Below are 15,805 nucleotides of genomic sequence, written 5' to 3' on the forward strand. Positions count from 1 at the left end.
GAGTCACTGTTCGTAGGTCATTCTATACATATGTCATAATGTCAAGAAGATGTCATGCAGCGAAATATTCTCTACGTCTGGCAACTGATGGTTCTTCACTCTCGCTTAGGGCTTAGGATATTTTGGGCCTATCAACGTTGCATCTCGTCAGCTTGACAACCCTCTTTTCCTTCTTCCTTTCGTTGAAGATTAACAAAAATCAACGCCTAAAGCCGCATAACTAACTTACCACAATCTATCTTCCTGAAAATCGTGGACGATACGTCGAAGTTCGTCCACTTCCACCCCAGGAAATAGGGGTTTGAATCCCAGTATTCGTTTGGCTTTCGAGCCGTCTAGACAGATCGCCATTTCTGGTAGTGTAGACGCCAGGACACGATACGAGCCCGGGCGAGCAGAAGATCATAAGAGACCCGAAGTACGAGGGAAACATCAGAGTATCAGCTTTGGGATATGACATTGGCGATTTTCACTCACTCCTGAAGGCATGTTGATCGAGGAACGGAGTGATGGGTGATGAATCGATAGGCGGGTTGGATCTGCTCAGCATGTCTGACCACGCCTGAACGTGCTTAGCGGTCCGTTCTCAAGTCAGCTATTGAGGACATATGAATACGGACGTCGAGAGAACACTGGCAGCCGCAGAAGTTCCTTGATCTGACTGTCCCTTACAGGTCTTCGCTGAAAGAGCGCGCCACTGCTGACCTCACACTCACCATCTCGTTGACATCCTCTACCATCTCCTCGAAATCCGTCTTAGCGAACTGTTGTACCAGAATCGCCATCGTGCTATTCAAGAAGCCGAATTTGATCCCCCAGACTTGCGCTACGGCTCTCGCCAAACTCCCCTGAGTTGAATCTCCTTCGTCGACCACGTTGAACAGCGGTATCTGCACCTTCTCTTTCTCGGATACAACAGTGGGGATAGTCCTCCACGTTTCAGAGACGGAGATACGTTTGTTCTTGGATGATGAGGAGAGGGACAATGTGGATGAGGAAGAGGATTGGGAACGGAATGAGAACGCCACTGGAGAGGCGGATTGGGAGAGAACAGTTGCTCGTGGAGTAGATAGAAGATAAAGTGACAGTAAATATAGTGCTTGGGCAATATCCAGAGAATGGATAGTGTTGATCCGCAGGTCGGAGCTAGTAACATAGCAGGCTCAGTCCAGCTAAATTGCCGAGGAAAGCACCTAGACCTACTTGTAAAGAAACTTCATCTCCTCTTTCCTGAATGGCTCATGCCTCGTCAGTCACACCCCATCCTCCCAAGAACGCCTCGAGACACTACGCCACACTCACAGATACTGATAGATATGACCTATCACAAGCCTCGGCAGTATCTCACCCTCCCACGTCCCTCTCCCATACCAAGCCCCACATCTCACAACCCCGAAGTTCAGTCCGGGCAAAAGCCCAGTCCCTCTCAGTGTCTCATGCCACCATCTCCCTCTCACGCCGTCCTGTCTCAGCTCAGCAGACTCCGCATGACCGATCGAAGAGGATGGGAGAGATTTCATTTCGTAGAACGGGAATGTGAGGCGGACATAGGATCTTGGCATGAGGGATGGGGGAAGTTTGGACGCGGAGGTGGCGAGAGATAGAGCTAGCTGATAAGTGTGGGTGATCTGGATCTGCAAAGAGATGTCGTCAGTCAGTCAGTTCAGTGTCAGGTCAGCCAGTCAATGTGGATATATCAACCTGAACAGATGTTGCACATCAAGAGATGGAACGAGGTGAGTGACACACACAAGTTCTGGTTTATCAAACCCCGTCTCACCCGTCAGATCGAAGACCACATCGAACCCTCCCCCTGCCTCTCTCTGAATCTTCTCGCCCTTCCAAGTCCTGGGCGGAGTAAAGACCTCTTCATGTCTGTCAACACTCCCAAGGTTTACCTGCTTGTATTCCAGAGCGGTATTCGGGTCGCCGAGGAGCGATAAGAATGGTGAGTCGAGATATGTCGTCGGTGGTGAGACTGAGAATCGGTCGGCTAGTCGGACGAACTGTGAGGAACCGGATGACAAGGACAAGGCCGTCATCAGCGGAGGTACGTGGTGTGAGGTGGGAAAGGGAGTGATGAGAAGACTCACGCTAGCTCTTGAGGATTTGGGCTCCAGGAGATAGAGACATAATGCCCGAGCTACTGTGGTGGTACCGCCTGACAGCAGAGGAATTATCGAGATATGAGCTGGGTCGCTCCGGCACATAATAGGACGAAGACGTACCAAGGATGAGAACGGTGAGTGGCTTGCTTGGTGGTGAGAGCTTATCGCTCATCTCGTATGTCGGATATGGGGAAATCAATCGTTAGAGTAGGATTCGAACAAAGTATGATCTTCAAGACTAAGGTGGAAGCGTTCGAAAGAGCGAGACAGCGCTTAGCGCGCCCAAGTCGTTCCTTGAAGATACCAACGGCTGCGTGTTCTATGCGAAGCAAGTGAGAGCTGTCGTCTCGAGGGGTACGAAGTACACTATTCGTTGTATGTATGCTACGCCGAGATGCAAAGAAGGAATTGACGAACTTGCATGTTTCGAATCAAGTCGACTGAAACGCGTTTGACGCTTGGACCACCTCCACCCCACCCAACGACGAAAGCGCAGCAGACAAATCCATTATATATAAGAAATACCCGTCAAATGCATGTCCATATGTCGAGTACGTTGGCACTGTCCATCAATCGGACACGCCACGCAGCTACATGTCCCACTTAGAGTCTTTCAATGACAATGGCTGAAGCTGCTCCACCACCGTTACAGATCGCTGCGACACCCTTCTCGCCCTTCTTGAGAGAGTGGACAAGGGTGACGACGATTCTACAACCGGAAGATCCGATAGGCTACAACCAATGACACGTAATATCAGCGACAACTCTTCGGCCTCTCCAACGAGATCCAACAGGTCAACTCACGTGTCCAAGAGCGACAGCACCTCCCTTGATGTTTACCTTTGATCTGTCCAACCCCAAGACTCTCTCGGCAGCCACACCGACCACACTGAAAGCCTCGTTAAACTCCCAGAGAGCAATGTCGTCCTTGGAGACACCGGCTCGTTCGAGAGCGACAGGGACAGCAAGAGTAGGGGCGGTAGGGAAATCGATGGGAGCACAAGCGGCGTCGGCGTAACCTGTCTCAAATTGTCAGATACTCCACATACCTTTCCACCACGATGGCAACTCACCCAAGATCTTAGCGAGAGGTTTCAAACCCTCTTTCTCAACGACATCTCCACTGGCGAGGACGACGGCACTGGCACCGTCGTTCAAACTACTAGCGTTCGCTGCTGTGACTGTTCCGTTCTCCTTTTGGAAGACGGGTCGGATAGATCTGAACTTCTCCTTCAACAGCTTCTTGTAGTCCTCATCCTCCTTGACGATGACATCTCCTTTTCTGGTCTTCACAGTCACCGGGGCAATCTCATCCTCAAAAAGGCCATTGGCCCAAGCCTCCTCTGCACGGGTGTACGAAGAGAGGCAGAAGTCGTCCTGGTCTTCTCGGGTGATGTTGTGCTTGGCAGCGGTGTGTTCGGCACAGTTACCCATAGGGACTTTGTTGTAGACATCGAAGAGACCGTCGACCACAAGGGAGTCCTTGGTCTCGAAATGGCCGAAAGCGGGAGGATGACGGGGTGTGAGGAAGCTGTATGCGGTGAGAGGACATGGTTATTCGACGACATTAGCATGAGGAGGTTGAGGAAGTTGCGTATCACAGCATGCAGGGAAGATGCATAAGATGAATGGTAGAGTGAGAGACACTTGGTCAGCCACCTTGATTTGAGTACAGCTGTGCCACTCACGGAGCTTGAGACATGCTCTCGAAACCACCAGCGATCATGACACCCCTAATACCAAGCTGGATGTTCTGGGTAGCAAGGCCAATAGCCTTGAGACCTGAAGCGCAGACCTTGTTGATGGTGGTAGCGTCGGTGGTCTCTGGAATTCTGCGGGGATTTCCAAAGACCTGTCAGCGTTATTTCTCAGGTGTGTACGGTGCACCACAGCTGGCAATGCAGTTCCGACCTGAGTATCTTTCCGAGTCCTTTCTTGGTCAAGTTCGATGATGCTCCAGGCCATTTGGCCACCAAACATAGATCGTCTTCACCTGATCCAAAGCTTGACCTGAAGCAGGGATAGAAACCGACAACTCACCCAGCACCAATCCCGACCTGTCTAGCGGGACTCTGACCCACGCCTGCCTGAACCACATTTCCGAGATAGATCTCCTCGATCCTCTCAGGCTTCACGGCAGCCTTCTCGATAGCATGCTTGACGGCGACGACACCGAGTTGGGGGGCGGTCAGGGTGGAGAGGGAACCGTCTTTGGATCCAATAGGGGTTCGGGAGGCGGAGATGATGTAGACTTGTTGGGTTGACTAACATTGGGATGAGAAGTTGATTGATATGGCGGGCGAGACGGATAGTAGGTAACGTACAAGGAACGAGATGGACGTGCACAGATAGTGACGAAAAGGACAAGAAGTCGGTGGGATGTGTCGGCGCGAGAGGTAGCGAAGAGAAGTTGAGGGCGATAGCAGGAAGGAGGGCAGCGATGGATTTGGTCGAGACGAAAGTGTTTCGAAGGGGAGGGGTGAGTAAGGAAAGCCGTTGGAAGTGAGCAGGACCAGGAGACACATCACAACAAGAAGGAACAACAGCAAGTCATGATCAGCCAAAACCTCTCTCGCCTCTCTCCCGATGACACCGCGTCGAAAGCTGACCAAACACGTTCTCACTCACCATATTAGCTATTCCTGTATGTATTACTTTTGTTCTGCAATGATTGTGACTGTTCTTGATTGCTGGGTATAAGCTGTTGATGACAGGTCGGTTGAGAGCAACAATGGACATCTGACAAGGCAGTTGTGTTCTGATAATCAATCGTACGAGTTGGTGGTGAGCAGGAGCAGCAGCAGCGGAGATGGTATTGAGATTGGAATTTGGGGAAATCCAAAAAAAGGGTCAAAACAGCGTGGATTGGGTCCTGAATCGCGTGGGGGTTTGTGTCGTTGCCGCAGCAGTGATCCCATCTGTCAACCAGAATCCAATCTATAATCCCATGCATCATGTAAGTCAGGAAAAAAGGGGGGAGTGTGTATATACAAGGTTCCGCATCATGCCATCGTACGAGTACGAGAAAAAAACAGAGGTCAGTCAGAGCGGGGGTCCACGAGGATTTAGTCCATATCCCGACAGCGTGCCGAGTTTCGTTTTATACTGTGATACATGAGTCACTACAGGTGCTTCGGTCAGTCTCACAGCACTCACCGTATTTGCCGAAGAGAGGGATCAAGGTCTGAGCAAGGGTGTAGGAGAACACAAGTTTGGGTCCGACGACAAGGATCTGGGTCAGATTTGATTTTGATCAGCCTTTGTTCGGTATGAACGCTGGTCATAGCTCACCTTGGGAGTCAATCCCTTGAAGAATGCACCAACACCTTCTTGTCTGATCATGTCCCTGATGATGGTCATGCCGCCGACTTGGGAGTTGAAGTTGGCATTCTGGATTCGAGTCTTGACGACGTCGAGAGGGGCGGCAACGGTGATGGAGGCGACAGCACCTGCTATGGATGCGACGAAGTCTGGGCAAGGGACCAAGTCAGCGCCACAACTTATTGCTTGCTGAACTACAGTGATGATCGAAATTCACTCTGTCCCCAGGTAGCAGACGAATAGTCAGAGAGCTTAAAGATGTGCTCTTTGGCGACGGCTGAGCCACCGAAGAGCTGAAAGTGTAAGGCGATCAGTTCTGCATTCCTCTTGACATCCTTGTTCCAGAGTTACTCACCGCAAAACTACCAGGGGCATTTCGAGCCATGGTCCATCCCCATCCTCGGTAAAGAGCTCCAACACCCTCATCCGTCACAAGCCTGAGCAGACCTCGACCTCGGATGGCGTCAGGGTTGGTCTGCATTTTGATCTTGAGGACGTCAAGAGGGAGAAGAACGACTTCTCCGATACCGGTGAGACTAGATGACGAATGCTCAAAATCAGATTCGTTGCTCTTGCTCTTCTTCGCGCTGAGATTGACAAGAACTCACCTTCCAGCAGTGGCATGCATCAACATCCCACCAGTCTTCTTCCCGAAAGTACTTCTGAACCAATCACCTCCATTCTTGTCGATCACATCCCGGAACCATGGCTGACCACCGAACTTGTAGACCCGCTGCGCGATCTTGTATCCGGCGGCATAACCGAGACCTGGGAAGAGGGAGAGGAATTTCTGAGAGATGGGGGCGGTGGCTGCTGATCGGAAGATGACGGCGTTGAGACCTGTTGTTGAGATGGATGCTTTGTTGGACATGAGTCGTTTGGCGACTGTGTCCTGCGACAGCGAAGAAACCGTTTCAGCCTCCGCTGTAACCAGAAAGCGATACAATGAGCTACTGTCGAGACTTACAACAGGGTGGAAGACCATCAACTCAGCAACACCTATCAGACGACGTTTGACATCAGCTTCACCGCAACCTCTTTTCCAAAGTCAGAAACACCTACCGGAAGCACCTGATCCCAAGATTCTGGCTGTACCGGACTCTCGTTTACCCATTCGACCATCCGCAGGAGGAGACATCGTGACGGAGAGATGCGCTAGTCTATGGATCTAGATGGAAAGAGGAGGTGAAGACGGTATCGAGGAGAGTGAATCCATTCATGGGGATAAGAAAACCGAGCCAGACCCAACTTTTGTACCATCCAAAGAATGGCCGCAGACGATTTGCTGTAAAATCAAAATTCCAGGCACGAGGACATGTCCCTCTCGGCCCAGATCTGATCCCGAGCATGGTGCCACAATTCGGGGATATACGGGATTACAACTTGGCTCGGATTGAGAGAGTTGGTGGTATCCCGTTGCGAGGCAGGCATCGTCGCTTGCTTGCTTGCTTGCTTGCTGCTTGGTCGTCTTGACAGAGTCAGTCAACACCTTTCGATACGATCACCACTCACCACTCTCTTGTCACCCGCATAAAATGTTGCCCACAGCCGCTCGACGTTCTCTCGCGGGTCTCATCCCCCCAAAGATCGCCACCCCTAATGCGGTCGTACGTTTACCTATTCACCTCCTCTCCGTCTCTGCGGTCTTCATGTACCATCCGTCTCTTGTGAGAGACATGTTCGACTGACTGGTCATTTGTTCCACGTATAGTCTTCCGGTACGACTTCCGCTCGAACTGCCCAGGTCATCGACTTTTACTCCAAGCTTCCCAAGGGTGCCAAGCCCGCTTCTGAGCAAGTTGGCGGGTTGAGAGGACGATACTTTGGGGGCAAGAACGCCAGCGGGTGAGTGGAAGGGAAATGGTCTGCAGCAGTCGGTTCTATCGTGGTCTGGGATGAGAAGGAAGAAAGAAGGACAGCGACTATAAGGAGCCGACGAAATGGTGGCATCGAGACAGACGAGGCAGAGTGGAGATGAGATGAGAAGAGAAGAGTGGCAGAGATTGCATTGGCAGGAGGGATCTCCAGGATCGCGTTGATTCCTCATTGATCGCAATGCGCTTACACGCTGTCTCTCCCACAGTAAGCCTCTCGTCGCTACCGTCGGTATCCTCTTCCTCATCGGTTATACCATCGACTACAACAGTGCGTAGCATCTTTGTCTGACAGATTGGCATAAGGACAATACTGATCTAGCCTCCGTGTATTTTCCTCCCATGCTTTCGTTCGATCTCTTGCGCACACAATTGCGTCTCTGCCCCATCTTGATGTCCATTGCAACTTTCGGATGGCCATATATTTCGCCCCGCAGTGCACCTCAAGCACCACAAGAACGGCCACCACTAGACCGACACGAAGGAGGGTCGGGATCTTGTGTAGTGTGGCAATCGAGCGGAGAAAAATGCATAAAAATTACGGATGACGGTGTTCTTGCTTGTAGCATCGTGCTGATGGTGCGCTGCTATCGTAATCTGGTGGCTTGACTTCGTGCTTTTGGAGGGATAGTGGTGGACCGTAAAATAACACCGAGTGACAGGTTTGAGGAAGAAGAAAGATATTCTTCTTCACACGTCCACACATCCGCACGTTTGAGATCAATCAATCCATCATTGTCCACACTTCTAGAGTCCCCGGCCACAGAACCACAGCGAGAGTGCACCGGGGCGGAGCAGTGTACAAAAAGTGATTCCCGTCAAGATTTTGAACAGCACCGAATCCAGCTACGCAAGGACAAAAGCATTTGTGACGGAATCAAATTTCCGGCCCATCAAGTTCCGCCATGCAGCAAATCCATCCATTCCAAAAGTTCAGGTCATTTCTGCCCCTACTACCTCTTTCTGTTCGAAAACCATACAACAAACCCCAACATCTCATCCGCGATGTTCCCTCGTCCACCCCTCCTTGCGGCCGGTCGATCAGTGATGACCCGAGGCCGACGTCCTCCTCCAGCACGTTCTTCCCCCAACGCGATCCCTTCATCATCCAAAATTCTCGATCCGCTCTCAACGTCAGCCTCAACTACATCAGCGTCAACTGCATCTTCATCGGCGTCTTCATCGTCGTCGTCGTCGATTATGGGAGATGGGAGCATCAAAGAAGGAGGAGGCTCGTATCATGTTGGAAGAAGTTCGGGTGGTGAACTGCCTGTTTATTCGAAATTCAGGAATGGAGGTGGGGTGACTACTATCGTCAGAAAAGTGGAAGTGAGTGAATACCAGTGCGGCTCTCTCTTCTTCCTGGTCTTCTCTGTCAGCTCCTTCTTGTTGGGGGTATTGAAGTGAACCTTTCGAACGGGCAGGGGTTGCGACAAGTTAAAATCAGACATGAGTATGGAGAGCTGACTCGATGTTCTTGAATACATTTCATTCGACGTAACAGGGAGATATCACTGTGAGTCGCAGACCTCCTCGAGTTCAGTCATTGATTAAAGCTGACGTTTTGAACCCAATCTCCCCTGCCTGCAATGCAATTGTTGCTCCATTTATCTGCCCGCTCCTGCACCTCAGACTCTTCAATCGCAACTCAATGCCTATTTCGCTCAATCACATATCGACCCTTTCTCCCATCCTCCCAGCGTGACGATCCGACCGACAAATGGCCATCTGCAAGTCAAAGGTCACTGGGTGGAGGAGGTGAAAGGTTGGTTGGAGGGTAAAGGATTCTAGGGGCCTAGGTGTCGCGATTTCATCATTATTGGCTGAGCATGGAGTATGGATCTGCATTTGATATCCGGATCGAGTAATACAACGTCAAGTCCGATGGCTAACAGTTTATAGAGACGATATAGCTGGAAATCTGTGCAGAGCTACCTTAGAGATGTCGCATCTCGATTCTACCTGTAAGAGACGGGCGCGGCAAGCACGCGCCCTGGTGAATAACGCCCAGGTCTACCTTCATCGTCACTCCATCATCTAGCATATCCCATTCTGCCAGGCTTCCTCCGAAGATCTCGATCGATTAGGCCGCGTAGAGTTTACTCACACTCGACGGGGACAAACCACCCAGACCGAAGGCATATTGAGGTCTTCCCGGCTGATCGAGTTCGTGAACAATTTATGCTGACGAGATCTTCATCTGGAAGGCCTGTGAAGCTCAGACGTCGCTCCATGCGTGATTTGACAGCGAGCCGCAAGACATGATGCAGCCTGGAAACGCCATCTTTTTGTCCGTAAGCCATTTGCGGTCTTTCGAAACGCCCTCCGTTCTGTCTTGATGTTGCGCAATGAGTCAGGCATTATCCACCTACATGTTGAACGGACAAAGTCAGCATCGTTCAGACCAGAGATTTCCGGACTTCACTCGTTGGACCGATCACCCATTGTCCGACGACTGATCCTTCTCCTCCTTTCCCCATCACGGGATGGAGTATCACCCCTTTCAGAAAACGCTGTAATCGGGGTTGTCTATCTTTCAGAAACTTTTCAGAGAATTTGGCTGTAGGCGTGGACTATCAGCTCATTTCAGGACGTTATTGAAACTTTAGGCCAGGTTATACTTGCATATATGCGCTCTGCCCGGTAACGGTGGAATAGCCGCTTCCAACTGCTGTGTGTTCATGGGCCTAGCTCAGCTCGATGCCAGCACGTTTTTTTTTTACGAACGGAGGCTGGTGGTTCGACTTACAGGATATCGTGATTTGAGAGCAGATCGAAGTTTAACGAAATCGGTATATCGTCTGAGGATATTAATGTTCCCGCCCTGCGATTGAGAGACTCATGTCAGCTGTCTATATAGTCAGGTCTTCCAGTCATCGCTTGTTCGATCAAGGTGGACCGTATGGTCACCGGACAAAAAAGAAAGAGTCTGAAACGCTTGCGCCAACTCACGTTTTGTAATCCGATATCTATATCGTAGACTGAAAATCGATCGCATCAATCGCTATCCAGAATGATACAATGACGGTGGAAGGCGGCCCGAGCTACAAGCCCTATCATTCACCACTCACCGACATATGCACCGATTTTACCCATATCTGTCCAGCTCTTACCGCCTACAACTTTCCATCCTCTGATCACCACCTGTCTCGCGAATACCTCACCACGATTATTCGAATCAGCGTATGGGGGGGCTTCGTCATCACCAGCACCCGCAGTGGCAGCTACAGTGATCTGAACTTGGTTGGTAGTGGAGGGTGTAGCTGCTGGGGCTGGGGTTGTCGATGTCGTAATCGCTCCCGTTGCAGCAGACGAGTTCTTGCGTTCCATCTTGTGCATACGAACAAGATCCCTCAGACCCAGAGTCGGAGTCGGAATAGCGTCAGCGCCCGCATCAGATCGGCCGTTTGACCTGGTCGTCAATGAGACAACCACGGGAGATGGGACTGGAGCCAGATGATCGAACGTTTCTTCTTCTGATGTGAGTGATGATGTCGAGGAAGAAGGGGAGGGTGGAAGCGGTGACAGTATCGTGGTCGAGTTCGAGACACCCGTGACACCCGTATTCGAAGGTGAAGAGGATGACGACATCACCCTAGCGTTCAATAAACTTACGCAAGCATCGCTCTGACAAGATCGCTGCTTGTTGATCATTGTTGTTGAGGTAGCTTGGGTCGATCTGCAGCCTCCTTCCGGACCGACTTCTGTGTTGTGGTCGGAATGTCTCGACGTCACGACATTCCAATTGCTTCCGTCTCCCTCTGCGTTCAACGGAAATGTTCGATCGGGTCGTTGTCAGACCTCACCTCTCTCTATTTCGTCTTCATTGATCTGATCTCCGTCGTAGCCAGAAATAGTCTGCACACCATCTTGTCACATTCCTGACTACCTCAGGCAAGCCACGCATCCCCCTCTCGTAGCGCACCATCCCCTGTTCACGCCATAGAACAGATCTCGTAATGTTCGGTTTCGGCTCTTCTTCCTCCTCGTCCTCCTCTTCTTCCTCGTCCTCATCATCCGCAAACGAGAAGATCGAGAAACCCGCACCTACCCGAGAACAACGTCAACAATGCTGGTCAGCTAGAGATACGTATTTCGCATGTCTTGATAAGAACAAGATCTACCTGGCGGGAGACGAGGTCCCGAAGGGGAAAGAGGGCGGTGCCGGGTTTTGCGCAGGAGAGAGAGGGGAGTATGAGAGAGCATGTGGGCAGAGCTGGGTACGTTTTCGATTGTATGATCACTGGCTCTAAGATGTGCAGCAACCTCATGGATCATCTCCATACATGAGACAGACACATCGTACGCTGAGCGGGGGAATTCGCCTTCAGTTTCATTTCGTTGGCGCTGATTACCCTTGCTCTGCCTCCCAGATCGATTACTTCAACAAACGTCGAACACTCGAACTCAGAAGACAAGCGACTATCAACGCAGCTGAGAAGAGTGGCAACCAACAAGCTGCAGACGCTTGGCGATCTGTCAGCGGAACCTCACAGGGTGGCAAATAGATGAGATGTATGGGATATGGCAAAGTTCCACAGCGGAGATAGGAACCATGGGCTGGCGGCTCAAGCACGAAACATCGATCACAGTCCAGGAGGATCGACTGAAGATGTCGGGGGAGACCTGGGAGCATCCGGAAGACAGCATATCTGGAGAATGACAGACTGCTCAACATCAACGCATGACGTGACATAATACACCTCTCCAGTACAGTGAAAATGCATCGCTCATGGTCAACGTGGTTCGCATGTCATATCTTGACTAAGCGTAGTGCCTGAACGTGGTCGCGCCGAACTCTATCGTGTCTCATCCCCTGTCCACGCTGATGACCTCTTCGATGCCCACTTCCTTATTTCAGCAGTTCTTCAAGAACCTAGCGGACCTTCATCAGCTTCTCCGATCTCGGACGCACAGGAACGACCGCTACTCACGCTGTTATATGACGTTGGATTCACGTTGTTTCCTCTGTAATTCAGCTTTTTGAGGATCGCGATCTACACATGAACGAATCATTAGCCTATTGGACTTCACATTGAAGCGTGACCGGAACTCACGACCTGAGGTCTTGGGAATCCCATGTCGGTGAACGAAGCCACATTGTCCTCTGTCAACCCCGCCATCTCCGCGTCTGTTGCATGTCCCCCAAGAGCAGCTTTTGATTTGTGAGCGGGCGCTTGGGCATAAGCTTGGGCCCAGTGTCGAGCAGTAGCGTTGAATGATTCTCGGTCGGCCAAGTAGTGCTTCGCCACTGCAGGTACCAAAGATAGTTGGCTCGGTTTGCCGTGACACAGTATCGCCCTTCTTTCACAAGAGGATTGGAAGAAAAGGGGGACAGGGAAAGACATACCTTCTGCGTCTTGTGGATCGTTAGGTACAGGATCACAGAGCAACGATTGTAATGAAATCAGAGTCGATTTTAGTGTAAGAACCTGGAATAACTGTCAGCTTGACCTAGCCACTTCATGTTGGCGGCAGCTGACTGGTGACCAAGCATCTTTCAGGATATCTGAAGATGCCTGTCAGTACATGCATCTCTCGTTGAGGTTGAGTCCGACTCACCAAGACAGATAGCGCCCTAGACATGCAGATATGGTCCACTAGGTCAGCGGTTTGCATGAAAGCCAAGCCAACATGACAACCTCACGCTTGCAGACGAGATATTAGGATCTTCAGGGAAAGCAGCTAGGTCAGCATAGTTATTACTCTTGACCGCAAACAGCTGACAAGACATACGGTATACTTTTCTACGCGGTTTAGTCGGTGGTCAGCTGTCATGGTCACAGCTTGACTAGTCGCGCACCACACTTACGTTATGAACTTCATCTTAACTGGCTGAAAGGGATATGCGTCTGGGATTTGAATGTCCTATTGAAGCAAGCAACAGAGTGAGATACAGTGTTCAGATCGGGCAGGAGAGGTGAATTGCGGCAAGGTGCGAGCGACGCGTACAACTTCGTAGTATCCACCCTCGTACGGTGTATCAGGCTGTATCACGAGTCAGCTCCAGCGGACCATCTGGTGTGAAAGCTGACTGACTGGTCCAGGGAAGGCGCCAATCAAGTGGAAGGGGGACTCGTCGATCACTAATCGGAAAAGAATGTCAGCGAAAGGGTCCAAGATCGAATGTTAATATGTGGATGACGAGAAAGAGTGACACAGTTGCAACACGTTGAGCGAATCGGACGTACTTTCTATGGAGATCTGACTTGTCTTGTCCTTCGCACAGTCTGAGATACGTGAGCAGGCATCAGCTTTGCAACGTCACGTCTCAAAAGCTAAACGTCAGGATGCAAGATCCCAACACTGACCTTTGATCTCCTTCTGCACACGACGTAATCTAGCGTCTGACATGTCGGCTATCGATGGTCGGAGAGTGAATGGAGACTATGTATGGGGGGAGAATTGTGAGGAAGACCGCTCGCGTGGGGAATTATCAGGAGATGCTCTGAGCCTGTTAAGTCGATGTTGGTGGCTAGCGATGAGGAGACAAGAATCGAGGGAGAACAAAAGACAGAAGGAAGAGTTGAATGAGACTTTGGAGTGTAGCTATCTATCTAACCGGCAGTGTGCGATCGAGCTATCTTACACGTCATCACTTGTTTCCACTCAACCGTTCACAAAGCTGAAAAAATCAAAAGTTGTTGTTCAGGTGGTCGATTTATACCTCATCAACAATAACGGGTCAGGCAGACGAGTTATTAATCATGGAGGTCGACCGAGAAGAGAACGCTATGAATGCTGGACCGTCTACTGCGCCTGCCACAGGAGTCACCGGTGGTACAAGTGATGAAGGTCGACCGGAAGGGATGAGCAAGAGCGCAGTCAAACGAGCTGCTAAACAGGTGGGTCACTGATGTCCCCAACTCACAAGCGGTTTTTCTTCTGCTTTACCCGATTCAATCAACATTCAATGAACACAGTCAACAGCAGCAAGGCTGATTGAACCGCTATCAGGCCCGGATGGAAGCCCTGAAACCTATGAAAAGAGCCGCCGAGAAAGAACGACGGAAGATCCGGACCGCTCAACTTGCGAAAGGTTATGCGGAAGGCACGTTGAGCGAGGCAGAACGCGAGATCGTGGAACGACGAAAGCGACTGGAGAAACAACGGAAAGTGGCCAAGCGGAAGGCTGAACATGGGGAGGAAGGGAATGGTTGGGGAGGTGGAGTGGTCGTGGATCTAGGATTTGATGATTTGATGAATGAGCAAGTGAGTATGCTTTTCTGTGTGACTCCCAACATGACTGCACGTTGAGGACTTAGCTGTTGAACTGCATACAATACAATGCTGACCATGTGTACGTCCGACCAGGAAATCTCGTCAATGTCGCAACAGCTGGGCTATCTCTACTCCACCAACCGTACTGCTAAACTACCTATTAGAACGATTCTACATACAACCTTCTCACCTACCGCTTCTCCCAGACTATGGGAGAAGATGGTCAATGCCAATTGGGCTAGATGGAATCGATGCTACTGGTGGAACGAAGGGCTAGCGGATCTCAAATCGGCTTTGGAAAGCGCTGCTCTTCTACACAAACATCCCGCATCAGAGGTGGAAGAGCAGAAGAAGGAAGGTTTAGAAGGTCAATTGACAGGAACGAGATTGCCGTCAGGACTGGAGGCAGGGAAACACAAGCTTGTCTATCTCTCTGCGGACGCGGAAGAAGAGTTGAGCACGTTGAGCGAGGATGAGGTCTATATCATTGGCGGAATCGTGGATCGAAATCGATACAAGGTGAGTTTGCTACCATTTAAAACTGCATGTCGAATTCAAGCGAATTGCTGATGGACGGTATCACGGGCCAGAATTTATGCCAAGACAAGGCAGAGAAATTGGCAATCCGAACTGCGAGGTTACCGATAGGAACTTATCTCGCCAACCTACCCACAAGAAAGGTCTTGACCGTTAATCAGGTACGTTGATTCACTCTCTGCGACCTCGTCCCATTTCGACTGTCGAAAGCTTACTGTCGTATACGAAAGGTGTTCGAGATTCTGCTACAGTACCTGAATCTGCAAGATTGGGCAGCAGCGTTCGAGGCGGTCATTCCGCAAAGAAAATTCATGACAAGTGGACGGAAGACGAGACGGAAGCAAGGCGGTGAAGAAGACGAAGATGGCGAAGGGGAAGAAGGGCCTGCTACCGAGGGACCAGAGGCGGAAGCGGTAGACGTCGTCGATGGCGAAAATGCAGAAACAACGAACGAGTCGTGAAGTGGCATATGCATGATCTTTTCTTCAGAATCCATGCTCGATTTATCGCCACCTGGGTTTTCTGTACCTGTCTGTGGCGGTTCTCATTCTCCCACACGTAATGACAAAAAGAACAGTTTGCGGATGGTTTGTGTTTGGTTCCAAAGTACATCCGAAGTACGACTGGGTATTCCGTGACAGATCGATCCTGGCACGAAGTAATCATGCCAACGGTACGAGGAATAGCTACGAATGATGGACCCACCACAAGAACGAATGGCTAAGCTGCTGAACCCAAGTGAAT

The 15,805-nt window shown here is 50.7% G+C and overlaps 8 protein-coding genes across 8 annotated transcripts; 4 read left to right on the plus strand and 4 right to left on the minus strand.

The window, feature by feature from the left end:
- Positions 1 to 225: 225 nt before the first annotated feature.
- On the minus strand, positions 226 to 2,280 carry IAR55_000843 (uncharacterized protein; the record flags this gene model as incomplete). The annotated part of the gene is made up of 8 exons (XM_066943976.1): positions 226 to 353; positions 478 to 571; positions 717 to 1,146; positions 1,204 to 1,230; positions 1,303 to 1,634; positions 1,752 to 2,006; positions 2,094 to 2,161; positions 2,229 to 2,280. The coding sequence occupies 8 exons, from the start codon at positions 2,278 to 2,280 to the stop codon at positions 226 to 228; spliced, it is 1,386 nt and encodes a 461-aa protein (XP_066805177.1).
- A 431-nt stretch (positions 2,281 to 2,711) lies between these two features.
- On the minus strand, positions 2,712 to 6,567 carry IAR55_000844 (uncharacterized protein; the record flags this gene model as incomplete). Its single annotated transcript, XM_066943977.1, has 13 exons — positions 2,712 to 2,840; positions 2,913 to 3,127; positions 3,182 to 3,639; positions 3,797 to 3,940; positions 4,149 to 4,372; positions 4,737 to 4,750; positions 5,265 to 5,340; positions 5,400 to 5,578; positions 5,647 to 5,722; positions 5,785 to 5,965; positions 6,038 to 6,321; positions 6,397 to 6,428; positions 6,492 to 6,567. 13 exons carry the CDS (start codon positions 6,565 to 6,567, stop codon positions 2,712 to 2,714), a joined length of 2,088 nt encoding a protein of 695 aa, XP_066805178.1.
- A 397-nt stretch (positions 6,568 to 6,964) lies between these two features.
- Positions 6,965 to 7,775, plus strand: IAR55_000845 (uncharacterized protein; the record flags this gene model as incomplete). The annotated part of the gene is made up of 4 exons (XM_066943978.1): positions 6,965 to 7,036; positions 7,141 to 7,274; positions 7,513 to 7,574; positions 7,741 to 7,775. The coding sequence occupies 4 exons, from the start codon at positions 6,965 to 6,967 to the stop codon at positions 7,773 to 7,775; spliced, it is 303 nt and encodes a 100-aa protein (XP_066805179.1).
- A 533-nt stretch (positions 7,776 to 8,308) lies between these two features.
- On the plus strand, positions 8,309 to 9,094 carry IAR55_000846 (mitochondrial 54S ribosomal protein mL49; the record flags this gene model as incomplete). Its single annotated transcript, XM_066943979.1, has 2 exons — positions 8,309 to 8,632; positions 8,936 to 9,094. 2 exons carry the CDS (start codon positions 8,309 to 8,311, stop codon positions 9,092 to 9,094), a joined length of 483 nt encoding a protein of 160 aa, XP_066805180.1.
- Positions 9,095 to 9,702: 608 nt separating this feature from the next.
- Positions 9,703 to 10,894, minus strand: IAR55_000847 (uncharacterized protein; the record flags this gene model as incomplete). Its single annotated transcript, XM_066943980.1, has 5 exons — positions 9,703 to 9,863; positions 9,929 to 9,974; positions 10,053 to 10,127; positions 10,256 to 10,284; positions 10,375 to 10,894. The coding sequence occupies 5 exons, from the start codon at positions 10,892 to 10,894 to the stop codon at positions 9,703 to 9,705; spliced, it is 831 nt and encodes a 276-aa protein (XP_066805181.1).
- A 368-nt stretch (positions 10,895 to 11,262) lies between these two features.
- On the plus strand, positions 11,263 to 11,811 carry IAR55_000848 (uncharacterized protein; the record flags this gene model as incomplete). Its single annotated transcript, XM_066943981.1, has 2 exons — positions 11,263 to 11,523; positions 11,677 to 11,811. The coding sequence occupies 2 exons, from the start codon at positions 11,263 to 11,265 to the stop codon at positions 11,809 to 11,811; spliced, it is 396 nt and encodes a 131-aa protein (XP_066805182.1).
- A 344-nt stretch (positions 11,812 to 12,155) lies between these two features.
- On the minus strand, positions 12,156 to 13,657 carry IAR55_000849 (uncharacterized protein; the record flags this gene model as incomplete). Its single annotated transcript, XM_066943982.1, has 12 exons — positions 12,156 to 12,179; positions 12,238 to 12,300; positions 12,361 to 12,554; positions 12,654 to 12,735; positions 12,787 to 12,812; positions 12,866 to 12,881; positions 12,951 to 13,050; positions 13,116 to 13,171; positions 13,256 to 13,291; positions 13,343 to 13,389; positions 13,495 to 13,533; positions 13,615 to 13,657. The coding sequence occupies 12 exons, from the start codon at positions 13,655 to 13,657 to the stop codon at positions 12,156 to 12,158; spliced, it is 726 nt and encodes a 241-aa protein (XP_066805183.1).
- Positions 13,658 to 14,010: 353 nt separating this feature from the next.
- On the plus strand, positions 14,011 to 15,522 carry IAR55_000850 (uncharacterized protein; the record flags this gene model as incomplete). Its single annotated transcript, XM_066943983.1, has 5 exons — positions 14,011 to 14,148; positions 14,261 to 14,515; positions 14,618 to 15,043; positions 15,115 to 15,222; positions 15,292 to 15,522. The coding sequence occupies 5 exons, from the start codon at positions 14,011 to 14,013 to the stop codon at positions 15,520 to 15,522; spliced, it is 1,158 nt and encodes a 385-aa protein (XP_066805184.1).
- Positions 15,523 to 15,805: the final 283 nt, after the last annotated feature.

Source organism: Kwoniella newhampshirensis, chromosome 2 (genome assembly GCF_039105145.1).
Source record: "Kwoniella newhampshirensis strain CBS 13917 chromosome 2, whole genome shotgun sequence".
NCBI classification, from domain to species: Eukaryota; Fungi; Basidiomycota; class Tremellomycetes; order Tremellales; family Cryptococcaceae; genus Kwoniella; species Kwoniella newhampshirensis.